General features: G+C 36.3%; 1 protein-coding gene across 1 annotated transcript in view; it reads left to right on the plus strand.

The window, feature by feature from the left end:
- Positions 1-17,046, plus strand: part of GPATCH2 (G-patch domain containing 2) — a 130,172-nt gene that overhangs the window by 101,507 nt on the left and 11,619 nt on the right. Inside the window, exon 9 of the mRNA XM_063328430.1 lies at positions 11,855-11,937. Within this exon, the coding sequence (XP_063184500.1) occupies positions 11,855-11,937 (83 nt within the window). The remainder of the gene's footprint in view (positions 1-11,854; positions 11,938-17,046) is intronic.

The raw sequence follows: 17,046 nt of genomic DNA on the forward strand, positions 1-17,046 counted from the left end.
AATCTGTGCCTTGTGTTGGTACAAGAGGATGACTCTCAAGTATTTTCGCTTTTTATGACTAACAGTATTCTCTATGAATTAGTATTTAAAGAAAGCCCCTAAGAAAAAACTTACACCAAACCTGAGGAGAGTTTTCAAAAGTGTATTATTGATTTGGTTAGAAATACGACTTTCTGCCTTTCCCCATTTGGAAGGGAAACCCCTATTTGTACGTTTGTACAGCACTTACTCATTTTCATCTGATGATATGGATCATGGCACTTTTTTACACAGATGTGACAAATAGCGTTACAGCTGCTCTTGATTTGATCTTCTAAAGAGACAAAGATGTGCAAGGATTCTGCCTGCTCCCTCTTTCCCACCGTGTCATCTGTTGTTTGGGAAAGAGTCCTAATTTGCAGCAGATACAAAACTATTTGTCGAGTTGCAGGTTTGCCAAAAATAAATGAAACCATTAATTACTACATTTTTTGAGCAGCTGTTAATGGATTGGGATAAGAAAACTGTACATTAGACTACTGGTTAATTACAAGAACTGTAATTGTTTAATGTGGCTTTTGCGGAATGAAATTACAATACCAGAGGAGGTAAATTCAGCCAGTTTTTGAAAATTATACATGAAAATGTGCACATACTTACACTGCAGTAAAGCTAAGGAATGCATAGTTGCTGTACTCGATGATTCACTTCTACCATCACATGAACATATATTCCCAATAAAAATACTTTAAAGGAAAGTAATATTTAAACATGCCTTTTAATTCAAGTGTAAAATTATTAAAGGTAGTAAGTTAATATCTTGTAACCCCAGAGCTAATAATGCAGGAGATTCAGATGCAATATTAAAATCCAAATGTGTTTACATCATTAGAAATTAACAACTAAGCAGTTTTATCTCCTCTTTGGAGTGCCATGAAGCAGTAACTGTGATGTTATGATTGGTGCTTAATAATATTTGCAGTTCCAGATTAAATTATGTGAATGTTTGAGGACACATTGCTTTCCTCCCTTGCCGTCACCCTCAGGGACAGTGTTATTCCATCAGTTTGGTATTTTTCTTCTCTGGGAAGAGTAAAAGATGGTGCCATTTTGGAAGAGGACAATTCCCGATTGAATTTTATATACTATGGCCTTACTTTTAAGGTCCTAAAAAGCATTTCATTTGGGGGAGGAGGACGGGACTACGACAGTTTAGTTGTTATTTCAAAATGTAGCCAGTGTGTAATGCTTTAATCTTCAAGCCTCAGTAGTGGTTCATGGATAGATGTAAAGTATCCATTAATTAAATGAATGTTAGCCACCAAGTGTCTTAAACGTATTTTAACTCCATGAGAACATATGCAAAAGTAGCAGAAGTTTTTGAAGAGTCTGTTCTCTGTTCGGAAAATATATTTTTCCATATGATCTGACAGTTTCATTGCATCTTTACTCTGCGGATAGTGAGGCACTGGCCCAGGTTGCCCAGAGAAGCTGTGGATGACCCATCCCTGGAAGTGTTCAAGGCCAGGCTGGATGGGGCTTTGAGCAACCTGATCTGGTGGGAGGTGTCCCTGCCCATGGCAGGGGGGGTTGGAACAAGGTGATCTTTAAGGTCCCTTCCAACCCAAACAATCCTATGATTCTATGATCTTTAATGCAAAACTAATTAAGTACAAAACCACAAGCCAAATTTCATTGTTACTGCACTAAAATCTAATATACTGTATAATATTGTACATAAATAAGCTGCTAAATGATACTGAAAATGTGTCATTTAAAATTGAATTCCAGGTGCATGTGAGTATGCTAACTAACAGGAGTTCAATTAGTCCTGATTTTAAAAAATGTATATAATAAAAAAATCAGATAACCTCTAGAAATTATGTACTTCTGGATCCTCCTGATGTACCATCTGAATTGAATTTTCCCCCTGGATGAATTGATAGCAAATTTCTTAGTTTCAGTACCTGAATTTTAGCACATGGTATGCTTATTTCTAACACTCAACTGCATTAGGCTCTCTTTTTTTTTTTTTTTACATCTCTCTCTTTTTATACTTGAGCTTGTGCTCCAAAGCTGAAGCTTTGCTTGTCTCATCTTACTTGTTAAAATGCTAATGGCATAAGGATAAAGTTAATTTGGGCTTCAGAGGTGTGAAGACCATTCAGAGTTGTTTGAAGTCTGAGCAGGAGCTGTGTGCAGTAACTTGCATTGTAATTCCAAAAATTGTTTAACCTGTTGTTAAGCAACATTGCGATCAAAAGAGGTCACTTTGCATTTTGTTTTTCTGTTCTTATTGTAAATTGCACTATTTGTGCAGTTTTTACAGTGAGTTCCTTCTAAGCTTGGAAGCTTCTAATCCTTGAATCCCATATACACAAAGAAGCATCCACTGATGCACATTCACTAAAATTCTGAGGCGTAGGCACGCAGGCTTCTGTCCAGACTGTGGTTTTGTGTAAGGAGAGAAAGAGCTCAGAAGAAAATTTGAGTAGTTTGTTTCAAATTCTGTAGAATTTTCGTATTTATTTTCTTTGTTGATATTTCGAAATTGTGATCATTTATTACAATAATACATTTCAGCCTATCTGGAAACTAACGTTCAGTAACTGTCATAGCCAAAAAGAAGAAAAGGACACTGTTCAGTGTTCAGCCTCCTAATTTTTTGATTTGGGAGTTTGTTTTGCCAGGGCTTCTGTTCCTTTATATATCTATTTAGAAGTTTTAGTATCACTAATTAATAATATAGAGAATTTGGAAACTAAAAAGGAACAAGAAAAGTCAATGTTCCTTTAACTTTCTCTTACCTTCTCCGTTGTTCTTAGAAAGTCAAATTTTGCATTCACTCCTACACATGCAGGCCCCTTGTACTCAAGGGAGTTGCATGACAGTTACCGAGGGGAATGGGTGCTGTGTTAGGAAACATAATTTGCTTAATGTTCAGTCTTAGCTTTAGTCATTTATTATTTTTCCCTCCCTCATCCCACGTTGAAGACATTTCTTTGTTTATCAGATCAACTGCATTAAAACTGTACTATCTTGGCCAGACAATTAGATTGTTTGAAGAGTTGTTTCTCAAGCATAGTATTAAAAATAGGGAAGCAGAAGGGACTAAGGAGGAGAATGATGCTGGGGTCCAGCTGCAGAGCTGTTACTTTCTTGGAACCAATTGGAAGGCAGTAGGTTAAGGACTGACTGCAGTGTTTGTAATGTGACAGAAGCTTCTGGATCACTGGTCCAGATCTAGGTCTGAAAGACTGATTAAAAATCATTACGTTGTACTGGCTGTTTACCTATATTTGAATTATCAGTCTCTTACAGTGGACCAAATTCATTCCAGTTGGCCGTGCTTGCTCACCTTCCCAGCACAGAGGTAAACAAAGAAACTGATAAACAAAGAAACTGATAAACAAGTTGAGTGTTTCCAACCTGATATTTTCTCTGTTCCATTTCTAAACTACTATATTAGACATGGGTGTATTTTTAGTGTTACTTCTTGCTCTGTACCTGTTCTACAAGTAAGGGATTTTGAATATGGTGCTAACGTTTGAAGTAATTTAACATAACTCTATATCAGTGTAATCTAGAACTATATAGGTAGGATGTGTTTTCAAAAAAATACATTGGTCCTGCACTAGCTTAATATTTACTTAGTAAACAAATATGTGTCCAGAAATAGCTGGAAGGAATAGTGTAGCTGAGTAAGCCGTGGAGTCCTTCTGTGGAAGTAGCTGTTCAAGACCGTGGTTATTGCTCAAGTCACAAAGATAATTTCTAAATCACTTCACAGCTGGATCAGGGCCCATACCTTTTGGATACCAACAATGTTGTCGCAAGATGAAGAAGAAACAAAAGAATGTTTGCTTTAGAATTTTTGAAACAATATTGCCCTGTAACGGGATAGTATTCTATTGCTGCAACCTATTTTCTAACTACAGTTCACCATTACACACGTGAGCATTATTCATTTTCATCAGGTGTTGCTTGACATAAAATAATATTGGAACTTGCTGTCAAAAATATTTAGAAATATTCTGAATGAATATAAAATCTATATTCTGAATTAGTATAAATATTCGTTTCCTTTCTTGAAAATGTGAAATCCTGTCATTTGAGAAAACTGTAAGTTTTAGCTATTTAATTTTTAACAGAAGTGGATTTTTTGGTTTTATTCCCTCAGTGTTCCTTGGTGACTTGTTTGTACACCAAGATATTGGTTTGGATTTGCCTTTGTGTAATTCATATACTTTTGATCAATTCCAACTCATGCCCAATTATATTACACTAAATTAACATAATTCAACAGATGTTGATATTTAAATGTTTTCTGGCATTCACATCTTGGACAGCTGTCTTAGAGCTTGGGGAAAAGGCAAACATTTAGAGTTAAATGCTGAACATATGCTTAAATTACTAATTAGAAACAAGAAAAAACAATGCATTATCCTTTCTGAGGGCAGTAGGCCTCTATTACAGAATTTTTTTCTGGAGACTCAATTCACAAATAAAATACATAAGTGACTTGAGATTGGGTGTCAAAGTGTATGTGGTGATGTAAGTTTTTATTTTCCATTGTGTTTGTTAAAATTACGTCAGTGTGGAGTTGAGTGTCTAGATTTGTAGAGTTCAGGAAAATTTTGGACAACTGTGTCTGAATGACACTTAGAAGTGCTGAAAAAGACAACAGAAAGGAACATATTAAGATATAGCATTAGGTGATGAGATAATCTGATGGGGCCAGGGAAGATTGTATTCTTCTCATAATAAGATTCCACTAAGACTTTCGATGATACAGGTATGTCACCCTTATGTTTAAAATTATGTTGTGAACAGATTGGCATAGTATGAAAGGAGTTTGATAGAGTTGCATGGGTTTATCACATCTGTTTAAGATTTAATAAAAGGAAAATAAAGTGCATAGTGCTTGTGGTTAATGTAATGGTTTTTGCACTTGTGGAGGCAGATGAAGCAGTCTGTTGTATAGATGATGTCATTCTTTAGACAAGCCTGAAGAAAAGCTTTACTGTTTGTAAAAGATGTAGAGAAATCAAGTGTGGAACTAATTTCACCTGAATGGTGTCTGAGAAAAGTCATACCAAGAAGAAATATATATTCACCTTCGTAAGCATTAAAAAATAATATATATGCTGCATATGCATTGTATTTGATTATTATATTGCAAGTTCTTTAGTACTGAATGAAAAGTTTCTGTAGAGACTTTTAATGTATTTTGTAGACAAGACTAATTTGCAGCAGTATTGGTCTGCCACTCCTAGCTCAGAGACAAATCCTTCCAATGCTGTCAACACTCTGGTGTTGGGAGAGGTGAGGGTGGTTCTTTCTACAACCTCCAGAAAGTTAGCATGAAGCAATATGTATGAATTTGTGAATTATTTCACATATTAAAAACAAAATCAAGCAAACTATAAAGCAGGATTCTTAAGTTTCTGATTTCCAGGAATCTGGATATCTCCTGATACTACACATCATCAATATTGCTTTTGTGGGCTCCATTAAAGTCATGAATCCTTCTAATTCACTGAGAGGATTTGATGGATGTAGAGGTAGACGTCACATACAACCTGAGCATGCGATCTCAGTGTCCCATTATTGAAGGTATTTTTCTCTGGAAGAAGAGCTCAGGTGAGGGACTGTCCACCAGGAATGCAGCTGTCACAGGAGTTTTGGTGTAGACTGTGGTGCGTGTTTGGGCATTTAATACGCTGACTGCCTAGGTTGCCAATAGGCACACATACAGTTGATGTGTTTCTGCAACAAATAAAATAGATTTCAGACATTGATTTGACCTAAAGTTGGGTAAATTTGTACTGAGTGAGCTTTATCTCAAATGTTCTTAACAAAACATTACCAGATTGTTTTTCAAGATTGTCCTACGCCATAATACTAAGATTTGCACTCCAAATCTTCTTTGTTAAAGCAACTGTTTTGTTCGCTCTTTTCTGTCTTCATCTACTGCCGAGAAACATTGACCTCAAAGTAGTGTCCTGTTTATCCACTTGAAGTGCACACGCACTATACATATTTTAGAGAGTGAAAGAATGTAGGTACCTTCTTCAGAATGGACAAGGTGCCGTCCCTCTCTAATTGTCCATGGGGCACGTACGTTACTGCATATGTTACTCTAATCTGGGTGTTCAAATGGAGACCAGAGGCTGTGTCTGTTTTGACCAAGCTGTATGCTACAAGGGAAAGAGGAAATCTTTCCTTGTAAAATTCCTTAGCCATTATTTTTCATGTATTATTCATGAAAAGCAAACATGCCTTCCATTTTCCAGTGTAATATTAATGAAATCATCGTGCATCTTTTCTGTGGTTATACTGAGGTAGATGCTGGAGGCAAAGATTAGAAGTATTCATTATACCTAGGTAGTATAGAACAGTCTTCCCAAATTTACAGCACTAATTGCCTAGTACATGTATTTGATGTGACACCTTTGATTAAGTCCGTACTTCTGGAAACTAAGTCAAATGAAAGTGTAGAATTTTGCATTCATCTTATCTAATTAGCTAATAGTGTGATTGGACATTTAGAAATACATATGTAACAGGTTTTTAATGGTGTTCACCTCTAAACTGATCATAAACTGTTCCATGGACTCAGGATGCTCTTGAAGCCATTGTCTACAACTTGTGAAGGTTTAGGAAGGTACAGTAAGAGTTAAAACTCATCCAAGCTCTTTTGTTTAAGCAGTGCTAATGGATGCAGTTCCATTGGCCACCAGATACAGCAGTGTCTGCATTTTAAGCCATGTAAGAAATGAGATAATCTGTACTATAGGTCCATTCTGTGTAAGGATATGAGAACCATTTCTGTGATAGTTTTGTGTAAAAAGGTACTTGAATAGTGGAAGGTTTGCTCAGATTATTCTTTGATTTTATAAAGTTGAGCTGTTCCACACATTCCATTTTTTTAACCATTTTATTGGCTTGTTCTGTTACCCAATTGTGAGTTCTGTTTTTTTCATTTTTAACTGCTGCTGTGAACATTGCTTCACATATTCCCTACTCAGTTTCAGTTTGTAAGAAATTGTCCAGTCATTTCAAGCTTCGCGTGAGCTGTGGTCCTCACTGCATTCTCTCTTCAATCATATCCATATTCATGTCTATTTCGTATCTATGGTTTAAGACTGAGGACTGATAGTGTCAATTAGATTTCCCCTTCAAAGTAATTCTCTCAAGTCCCTTCTAAAATGCAAACCAGTCCAATCTTGCCTTATTGTAATCTCTTGTGAAAGAAGTTCACTTATAAACTTTTATCAAGGCTCTCCATTAGCTGAAGCATTCAGCGGTGATAAACGTGCAGAGTTCTACAGCCATCTGCAGGAATGCATAGATATTGTGGCACTGCTTACCGAGGATTTGTTCCTCGGGGGAGAGAGAATACTGTTAAACCAAAAATACACATTCTTCCACCTCTGCCTTTGTTAGTAACTTTATGCGTTTTTGACAGAAACAGAACATAAAGCCATCGCGTTTGTTCCTTACAAGTAATCTTAGCAATGTCATAGTATTGTCTGGTAAATGGTTTATCACTAAATATACTAAGGGACAAAATTAAGTTTGCATTCAATATAGTTGTAACCGTCGTCACAATTCAAGTGCACCAACAAGAGCAACTGGGCTGGTACCAAATGAAGCATTGCAGCTTGCAAGGAAAGTGACAGCTGCTAACAGGAGACAGACAGAGTAAAGTGGTCAACAGACATGTTGGTGCAGTGAGACGCATAAAATAAACATGCAAACGTTTTGAATTTAATCCAGTAGTACCCAGCATTCCCCCAAGGGAGATGACAGTCTCACTAGTTGAGGCTATTGTACTAGTGCCTGTGAAGCTACCTGCTATGTAACGCTGTGTCTTCATTGCGTCTTTCTGAAGAGACTGTGGAACAATTACCAAATTTGAATAGGTTTTTTTAATTTGGGAGAGGGGTTTTCTCTGCATTTTGGTGGGGGTTTTGGATTTAGTTTTGTTTGAGGATTTTTACGCATGAGATGATAGTAATTGCAGAAGAGAGCTAGAACTCATGTTCAGGAGCATCTGCTGCCCTACACCCATATTATTGTATTATCCTTCTCAGTGACGGGACTGGTGAACTTAGAACTCTGATAGCAGCAAAGGTGATAACTACTAGTGAAAGAGTTAAGAACCACCTGTGTGTTCAGTTGCTCAGAAGGTGGACTGCAATTAAAGCGGTGCAGCTGTAGGTTCCCCCGCAGAAGAGACCTTTATTTGGCGAATGTAACTGAATGGTCCATTAACTGCAAAGGTCAGGGTAGATAAAAATCTGACGTAGCCTTTAACAAATGTCTTGGAGAGGTGAACAAGTGTAACCGCAGAAAAGGCCCTCGTCAAAAATATTTGCTTGTGCTATGAAAATTACAGAAAAAGAGGTTGTGTTGTGGAGGCATGCATAGAAATATTTGGGGACTTTAAAGAGACAATTCCAGGCATGTTACCATAGTACAGGGCAAATTACCTTGAAAAAAGACATAGTAGGGAGACTGCAGCTATTTAAGAAGAAAATAGCAAAATTTCTGTCTGAGTGAATGTTTGTCACAAGAAATACGTAGATGTTTGTGAATTGCTTTACATATTGTTGCCTCTGTAAAAGTATTTGCTATATCAAAACTACTTTTTATTGTGTTCATTATTTATTATTTCAGTAGCTTTTTTGTCATTACTGCCTTTTCCAGTCCGTCTTCATTCCTGAGATCTTGTTTAGCATGTAGAAAGGAGAATCTAAACACCGTGTGCAAGACGAAAAATGAATAAGAATTGACAGTGGCTTTTCCAGTGTTTTTGTTTAATATGTTGAGGCATGACACAACAACAAACAACAACAAAAATTCTTGGCACGCTAGTGTAAGTTCACACCAGCCTGGCTTTTGCAGCCCTTTTATTTCCCTCTGCCGCAACTTTGCCGCGGCTGTGACACTTGCAGGCCTGCTCGGCCGCGGTGCAGCTGATGCCCTGTCCATGCTCATATTTTTCTTATTGACAGTGAGTGTTCTTGCCAAACGCCAGGGACCATAGTCACATCTGTTTGTCTCCCAAGCTTGTCTGAGGCTGCTTGGGAACACTTTTTATCCAGAGGGCAGCTTTAACTAGGCCTAATACTCTGAAAAGCTTCTATTTGTAAATGCATACAATGAGGCGACAAGTTCCTGTTGTCTTTCCTGAAAAATTATTCCATTTGACACTGCTTGCTCCAGTCCCTGTCACCAGCACGTCAAAAGCCAAGTTTTCAGGCAAGGTGGTCTTAACAAGTTTTATTTTTTCCCTAATAAAATGCCTAGCTTCCCTCCAGAGCACTATTTATAAATGATAGCTGGAAGCAAGCTAGGGGTAAGTAGAGAGAAGTCAGGCAAATAGCTTTCTTCCCTTCTGTAATCCACGCTCTTCTGATTTAATGCTAAGAAACATAATGCTGAACTTAGCCTGATTGAGGGTCAGAGTTCTCCCTACTTTATAATACCCCCATTACAAGCATTTCAAAATGTACTGTGCAGCTTCAGAATAATACTTCATTTCGTGTAACCTGCCTGTTCCAGGGCACTGATGCTTCTTGTCTGTTCCTCTTTGGGCGGGGGGAGCTTTTTTTGTTTTGCTGTAATCTACATTGACAGTGCGTATCAAATGTTAAGACCTGGCGAAAATAAATGCCACTTTAGAATTGCAAGTTAGCTTAATGTTTGATGTTAGTGGCCCTAAACACGGGTTTGACAAAGCGTAATTGGTGCTCTAGCATATTGTTATTTATTTGTAGCACACAGAACTTTGGACGACAACAAAGAAATACCCACTCTCACCTTGGCTGGCGATCGGGTTGTTGTGCTCAGCAAAGGCGAATGATTCATTTACGCCGAAGGAACAAGGCTGCCTTTCAGACGCTCATTGATTTTAAATTAAAAAGTAACTGCTATGTTCTACATGAAGGGTGACAACAATAACAAAGTAGTCCTTACTTAGTGTTATTTGTTGCAACTCCATTCGATGTGCCTGGAGGAAAAGTGGGGAGACCCCAGTACCATAATCTTACAGATCAATAATCTAGATATCTCAATGTAGTGTAACAGATAATCAATTCTGGGTAAAATAACTCAAACACTGCTAGCTGCTGCTGCTGTAGCTCAGGTCTTCAGGTTCAATTGCCTGACTTTATTAATTTTTATCTTTTATCCTACTTGTATTCCTGGAGACTTTCTCTCTTTTTCATTCGGAAGAGAAAATGGAGATTTGCACACTGTTTAACATATAATTTACTGCACAACTTATTCTGCATGTTATGTACATCTCTTAAATATTTTTCTTTAATAATTGTTTCCACCTATTGTATTTAAATATTAATTTTCTTTATTGTACAGCCAGTTATGAAAGGGTTACACTGCTTTATTTTTTTCTAAATTTAGGACTTAAATTTATCACTGTGTTGGTATATTAGTTCAACTGTGTTCAGTTTCTGGATGTTAAAATAGGATGCAATTTCAACTTAGAGAATTGCAAGGAAAATGTCTGTTTTAAAACAAAGTGAATTAAATAGGTGTTGAGAAAGGGGTTCACTAGGTGAGACTAGAGTGCACTTCTGCGTGAAACAAATTTCTTGGAATATTTTACTATTTAAATAAAAGCACAGTGGTACTTGTTAATTTGCTGTAACTTTTTAGAAGTAGTATGTAGAGGATTGTACATTGTCATCTTTTTCTTCAAGGCATTGTTGTCACTATTTTACATTATTGAGCAGATCGGAGATCTCTCAACATTACGTGACCATTTGGTATTCATTTAGAAGCAGCACTGCTTTAAAACGTTTATAAAAGCAATAAAGAATAAGTCGTATATCCACCCTGAAACCAGATCCTGTGAGTGACAGAGTGTTACTGTGCTACAGTAGACTGTCAGATGCAATTCTCAGCTTGTAATTTTATCAAAATTCTCTACGCTGCTTTGGTAAGAATCACAGTTCTCTGTAACGCTTATGGAGACATACTAAAATTGTGGAGTTTAGAAATTACTGCATTTTCCCCCCTTCTGTTATAGTTCTTTCCCAAAAAATGCCAGCTACGTATATTCCATTCTACAGGCACTGTACATTAAGAAAAATAATGACTGTAATTGTCCTTTAAGAGTATATTCCAAAATTCAATATTGGAAATTCCAAATAAACCCTTTTCTGTGGTACCTGACTTCTAGTAGCTGGCTGTAAAGCAATAAGATTTGCTTGTTTGTCATCTTCTGTAGCTCCACCAATTTTCCAGTCTCCAAGTGTAAGCTCGTAATTGTTTGAGTATACCAGATACTGTGCTTCCATGTTGTCATTCTTACAACTTGCCACTGAATTAGGAAAGGAAAAATTGTTGTGCTACAAGTTTATTTCGTGCACCCTTGAAGAGTTCATTGTTTCATGTTTTCTCATTCATTCTTCATCTTACCTTAAAAAAAAATTGATAATACTTTTCATGTAATAAATGTTGTTCTGACAGTCAGGCGTTACCCGCCAATTGATAACCTACCAAGAGTATTGTGATCTCTTTAGATAATTAATCTTAGCTATTTTCCTGTCAGGAGCAACAGTGTTTTTGTTTTATGTTGAGATAGAAAGATTGCCAGTTTTGAAAATTAAAAAGCATTCCCTTTATATTATTCATTCCAGTAACAATTTATGATGCTGCATTTAGCTACTGAGCGCTTGTCAACAAACATAATTATGCTTCGATATAAACAAGATTGGTGGCTTGACTGTGCAGCTTCATCTTGGTTGAGAATGTTTTGATATAGGTTCAGATAATACAAGCTGTGCGTTTATGGGGTGATTTTCTTCCTTTGCTAATAGTTTTCTCCTATAATTACTTGCAGGCAAACCAGTGTACACTTAGGATCATTGTGCATGGGAGACATCAAACGGAGAAGGAAAGCTGCTCCCCTGCCAGGACCCACAGGTAACCAATTTCCCTGGGACAGAACACAAAACATAAGATGTTAAATCTCTAAATACAAAGCAGTAGGTCATTGGCCTGGGGAAAGGTCCCTTCCAAGGTAGGCAATTCTATGATTCTATAAATTCAGTAACTTCCCGTATAACTTCAGATACATCCTGTCCTTATTTATTAATAGAGATTAAGAAATAAATAGGCTCTCTTAATTCTCCCTCAAACATTTCCGGTTTCTAGTCCTTTGTAGCACGGCACTTCTTTAAAGAGAATAAATCTCTTTTGATATACTGAGAATCATAGCCAGTAAAGATTACTGCTTATGTCTGTTCAAGCATTACAGGGTAGAAGACATGAGGTATCTTTTTTTCTGTGAGGAATGCATACGAATACTATAAATATCCTGCAAAATAAAGATAGGATGTGAATTCTTGGGCAAACAATTGAAAATGTGGAGATAAAGCTGTGAAGCGCAGCTTTACAATTAGTGCTGTAGATTAAATAGGAAGCACTTGCAAGCATATTTTTGAAAGATTTTTACAGATGCGAGGTCACAACCATTGGATGCATTTTGCTGATGTCACAGCTGTGAAATGACTTTTTCAATACTTAGCAGTGATTTATAGGACTGTCATCAGTTTGTTGGATTAATTATATATGTGCATACTGGAAGGATTAGATTGTGTGTGTGTCCGCCTGTGTGAGGCTTTTTATATATTGCTAATACGGAAATCTTGATTGCGTGTCCTAGTCATCTATCAATTACTATAGCAACATATGCAACACATACAGTTCTTCAAATATATTCTAAATATGTCTTCAGAGAAGCCTAATATTTGTATTCGAACTGAATTCCCCTTCCTGAAACTTCTTTTTTTCAAACCTCAGTGGCAGAAACAGACCAAGAATAATATTAAAAATGTTATTAAAGGACCTTAGCGGCACCAGTATGGAAAAAGAGAATGTATGGGTCAACGTCTAAGACTCTGAACATATGTGAAGTGAGAGAGAAAAATACTTAATGGCTGAAGAGAGAATAATATAATTATTTCTACAAGGTGATTTTCACTTCACAACTTTCATGTACTAGAGGATGTCATTTTGTACTGAGAGGGTATGAAGTATCATGAAATTCATTTTATTATTCATTTTACCTTGGACTTTCGGTGTTTCAGTATATTTTACAAGCTAGCTCCTCTGCGTAACTTTGCAAAGCCAATATTTTGATACTAAGGCAAATATATTATGTGATCATTCGGTGTTATATATCTATGTATTCACATTTTTAGAGATTGTTTTGCCCCTGAAATTTGCCTTTATATGGAGAGTAACGGAGAAGAATGGTGGATAAAGGTTTCATATGAGGTGCCTTTTAAATAATGTGTGGGGTTTTTTCTTTTCAAGTTCAAGTTAATCTTTTTAATTTTGTTCTGGGCAGGACTGAAAATTTTTTCTGTGATCTTGTAAATTTTTTTTTTCTATATTTCACCATTGTAATTGTATTTAAGCAAATAGAAACTTTGGTAAACTTTGAGTAAACTTGTACATATATGTAAATAATGTATAACATTTTATATATTATTACAGTTTCCTCAAAGGCTAACCTTCCCACAGCTAAATTATTATTTATCCATCACAGCCCTTGTTTGTTAGTCAGTATTTCAAGCCATTTGATGAAAGAAACAGGGTTTCCTGTTAGAAAGGAAATACGTTTTGAAATTTGGATTAAAATGAAAGATTGTTATTTGATTATTCTCCTTTCAGTAGTTTTAGTTAACAAGGATACAGGAGCAGACAGACTAGATTTTATGTAGAAGAATTTGTAAACTTTTTTTCTCGAAAGAAAGAAAGGTCAAAAGTTGTATATTTACATGAACAAAAGTTGGAAATTAAAAGAAGCATTCTGCTAATAATAGTACACATTTAAAATCTTGGTGAAACCCGAAAGGCTGTCTGTAAATGAGTCATTAACTGCAAACATTTTCTTGAGCTGAATATGCTGCAAATTAGCGAAGTTTCACCTCATATGAGACAATCCATTGAAAAAAAAAAAAGTATTTTCAAAATTTTCGTCTGCGTTTTTTGAATAAATCACATTGGTAAGTTAAGTGTTGTAGCACTCTGCACAGTCTTGAAAATGGTCATTTATGTGTTTAGATTCAGTAGCACTGAGAGAATGACTGGTGATCCTAATGAAGTACCGAAACGTGTTCTCTGGTTTTGAGTCTCACAAGGGTAGCACCTGCTACTTTCAGAGATCTTACAAAGCCGTAGAATTCTGTAGCAAGTGGTGTTATTGGTTAAGCATTTATTAATTGTGACAAGAAGACCCAATTTATTTCAGTACTCCAGCTTATTTACTGCTCTTTCACCTTTGTATTTTGTATTGAAAAAGTAAAATGAATATTGATAGAGTTAGGTATTGATTTCTAAATTTATAGCCTGTTCTCAGCCTGGAGTCAAAGTCACATACCAATAGGTTTGTGTATATTAGTAACAAAGGATGTAGATTTACTTGTACGGCAATGAGAAACTATTGAAGCAAGAAAGTTTGAGCAGCACGGAGCATTTTATAGTTTCAAAAATGTCATTTGTAAAGGTGAAGAAAAGCTGTGTTGAAAAGCAATGAAGAAAATGGGAGATAATTTAGGTATAGATTGTTAGGAGCTGACAGTACTGACAGGAGCATCCTATTCTGCCTTTTTTACTGAGATAAATTTTCTGGTTTGTGGGTGCATGATACAGTGCCATCTGTGTTTTACTGAACCTAGATAGTTAATTTATCAAATAAAAAAAGATACTAGTAGAAATTGTTTACTTCCTATGATTTCTTTTGAGAATAAGGTGTTGTAGGTTTTAAATATCTACTTTTTTGCACAGCTTCTTCCATGAAACCAATATTATTTCAGCGATTCTAGACAGATTTGGGACCAGGTCATTCACAATGACTTCATGCCCTCTCTGACTACCCGAGTGGTAGAACTATTTCATATGACACCCTGACATATTTCATTGCAGCAATGTAGTGCCTTCAAGTTTGTATAAAAACCTCTTAGACAAACTAATACATTATCATGGAAATAGCCCTACCAAAACTGGGTCCAGTATTAATGGAAATAATAACAAAAAGAAAAAAGAACTTGTATGCAAGCGAAAGGACGTTCTCTGCAAAGTATTGTTACTACTTGCAACACATGCATTGGGAATGTTTATAGTAATTTCAGTCTCAGGCTACTTGTTTTAACTTTCATATCAAACCAGTAGATGCTACAGAATTTTAGACCTCATGTTCGTACACTGAATGTGCATTTACCCCAGTTCCTTTCCTGTTGACTCTGTCTTCTTCTCTACAAGCTTTTTTTCCTCAATCAGCTCCTGTTAAATCTCTAAGACCTTTTAGATTCTTTCTCTTTTCTTTTTTTAATAAGAAACCGCTAAATCTTAAATGTTGGAAAAAATCAAATGCCGCCTCACATCTGCAGCATGTTAATAACTTAATTTACAGAATGTAGGAAGTTTGATTCAGAACACAAAAAAAAAAAAGGTTTTTACTTGTGTGCCTTGTAAATAGCCATTTGTTTCTATTTGAAAAGAATCTTTTTGCTCTGATGTTTACATAGCGTGGTTTATATTTTGGAGCAGTGGTGAAAACAGGCAAAAACTAATTTTAAAAAGACAAAGCTTTTTTGTAGTTAAAATACAGAGAATGTACATATAAAATATATAAATTTTTGTGTATGTTATGGGCACTTTAATAATTACATTTTGCAAAAGCAAATTTCAGATCTCATTTTCTTTATCTAGTTGGCATGTTGTATGCTACAGTTCAGGCTGGTACTGATTGAAATGACCAAGTTAAAAGTCTCATTTTAAAGAATGTGTTTTAATGAAAAATATGACAGATTCTTAATTACAGCAGAAATACTGAGCACTGCTATAATGCCATCATGACTCACTTTAACAAGGTAATCAAAAGGGTACATGTTTTCATTCCTTTTTAAAAATTGCCAACGGAACAGCTAAGCAAACTATTTTGCTGATGCTTAATATGTCAGTGATTAAAAATCAGACCTGAATATCTGCAGTACCGAAATGATGATTTGAAAAAGATTGTGATTACACTGTGATAACAGAGGTGGCTGAGGCTAAGTTTGTGGTGAAGGTCAGCTTAGTGAGATGGTTGCAGAGAAATGGGAGACTTTTGTGTACTTGGATGAACTGGCAGTAAATTTCCAAAACTCTAGACAAACTATTATGCACTATTCACTGCTTTTCATCTACTAAATGTACAACTCCATAGACAGAAATCCCTTTGCACAAGGCAATACACTTTCCTTGACTGCATTGTACCATTTCTTATCTTCAGTCTACCAAAGTCCTTTCTGGGGCACACAGCATATCTGCTTGATCGTCCAGCCTGTGGATACTTTTTCTTGGTTCGTTGGTTTCTGCAGCAGATTAAATTTTAGGTCCTCCTTTCTGGGTGGGTTTTGTTTTGGGTTGTTTTTATTTTTTTGGCTACCATATTGTCTCACTAAATCGGCTCAAAAATTAAGAGATCGCAGAGTGGCATCCACTGCTGGAAACTGCTCTCCCTGCAGAGTAAAAGACTTTTCATGTTGAGCTGAAGTCTTTGGTTCAGGTGGGGCCCCTTATGTATAAACACCAGAGTAACGAGGAAAGTTCAGTAGCAAACTTCAGAAGATCTACAATGCAACAAGCACCAATCTTATACTGGGAATTTGCTGATAGGTTTCTTGTGATCTAGAGAGAGGACAGCATTCTTTAGGCTGTACGCACAGCCAATATGAAGTCAAGAAGCAACCTTCAGGCTGATAGAAGATGTCTGTACCTGTCTTTTCTAAATGCTGTCATCTTCTGAAATACGCAAAGTTCAAAAATAATTCCCCAAATTACTCTGGGAGTCTTTCCTAAGGTAGCTGTTTCTTTCTGGTTGTGGAAAGTATTCAAATTGCCTCCACGAGGAGCTGGACTTGATGATCCTTGTGAGTCCCTTCCAACTTGGGATATTCTATGATTCTATGGATTTTTTGGACTTCACTTTCAAGAATCATCAACCAGCTTAACAGAGTATATCACCAGTGAGAGCATCCTTAA

Source organism: Chroicocephalus ridibundus, chromosome 3, assembly GCF_963924245.1.
Source record: "Chroicocephalus ridibundus chromosome 3, bChrRid1.1, whole genome shotgun sequence".
In the NCBI taxonomy this organism is placed as follows: Eukaryota; Metazoa; Chordata; class Aves; order Charadriiformes; family Laridae; genus Chroicocephalus; species Chroicocephalus ridibundus.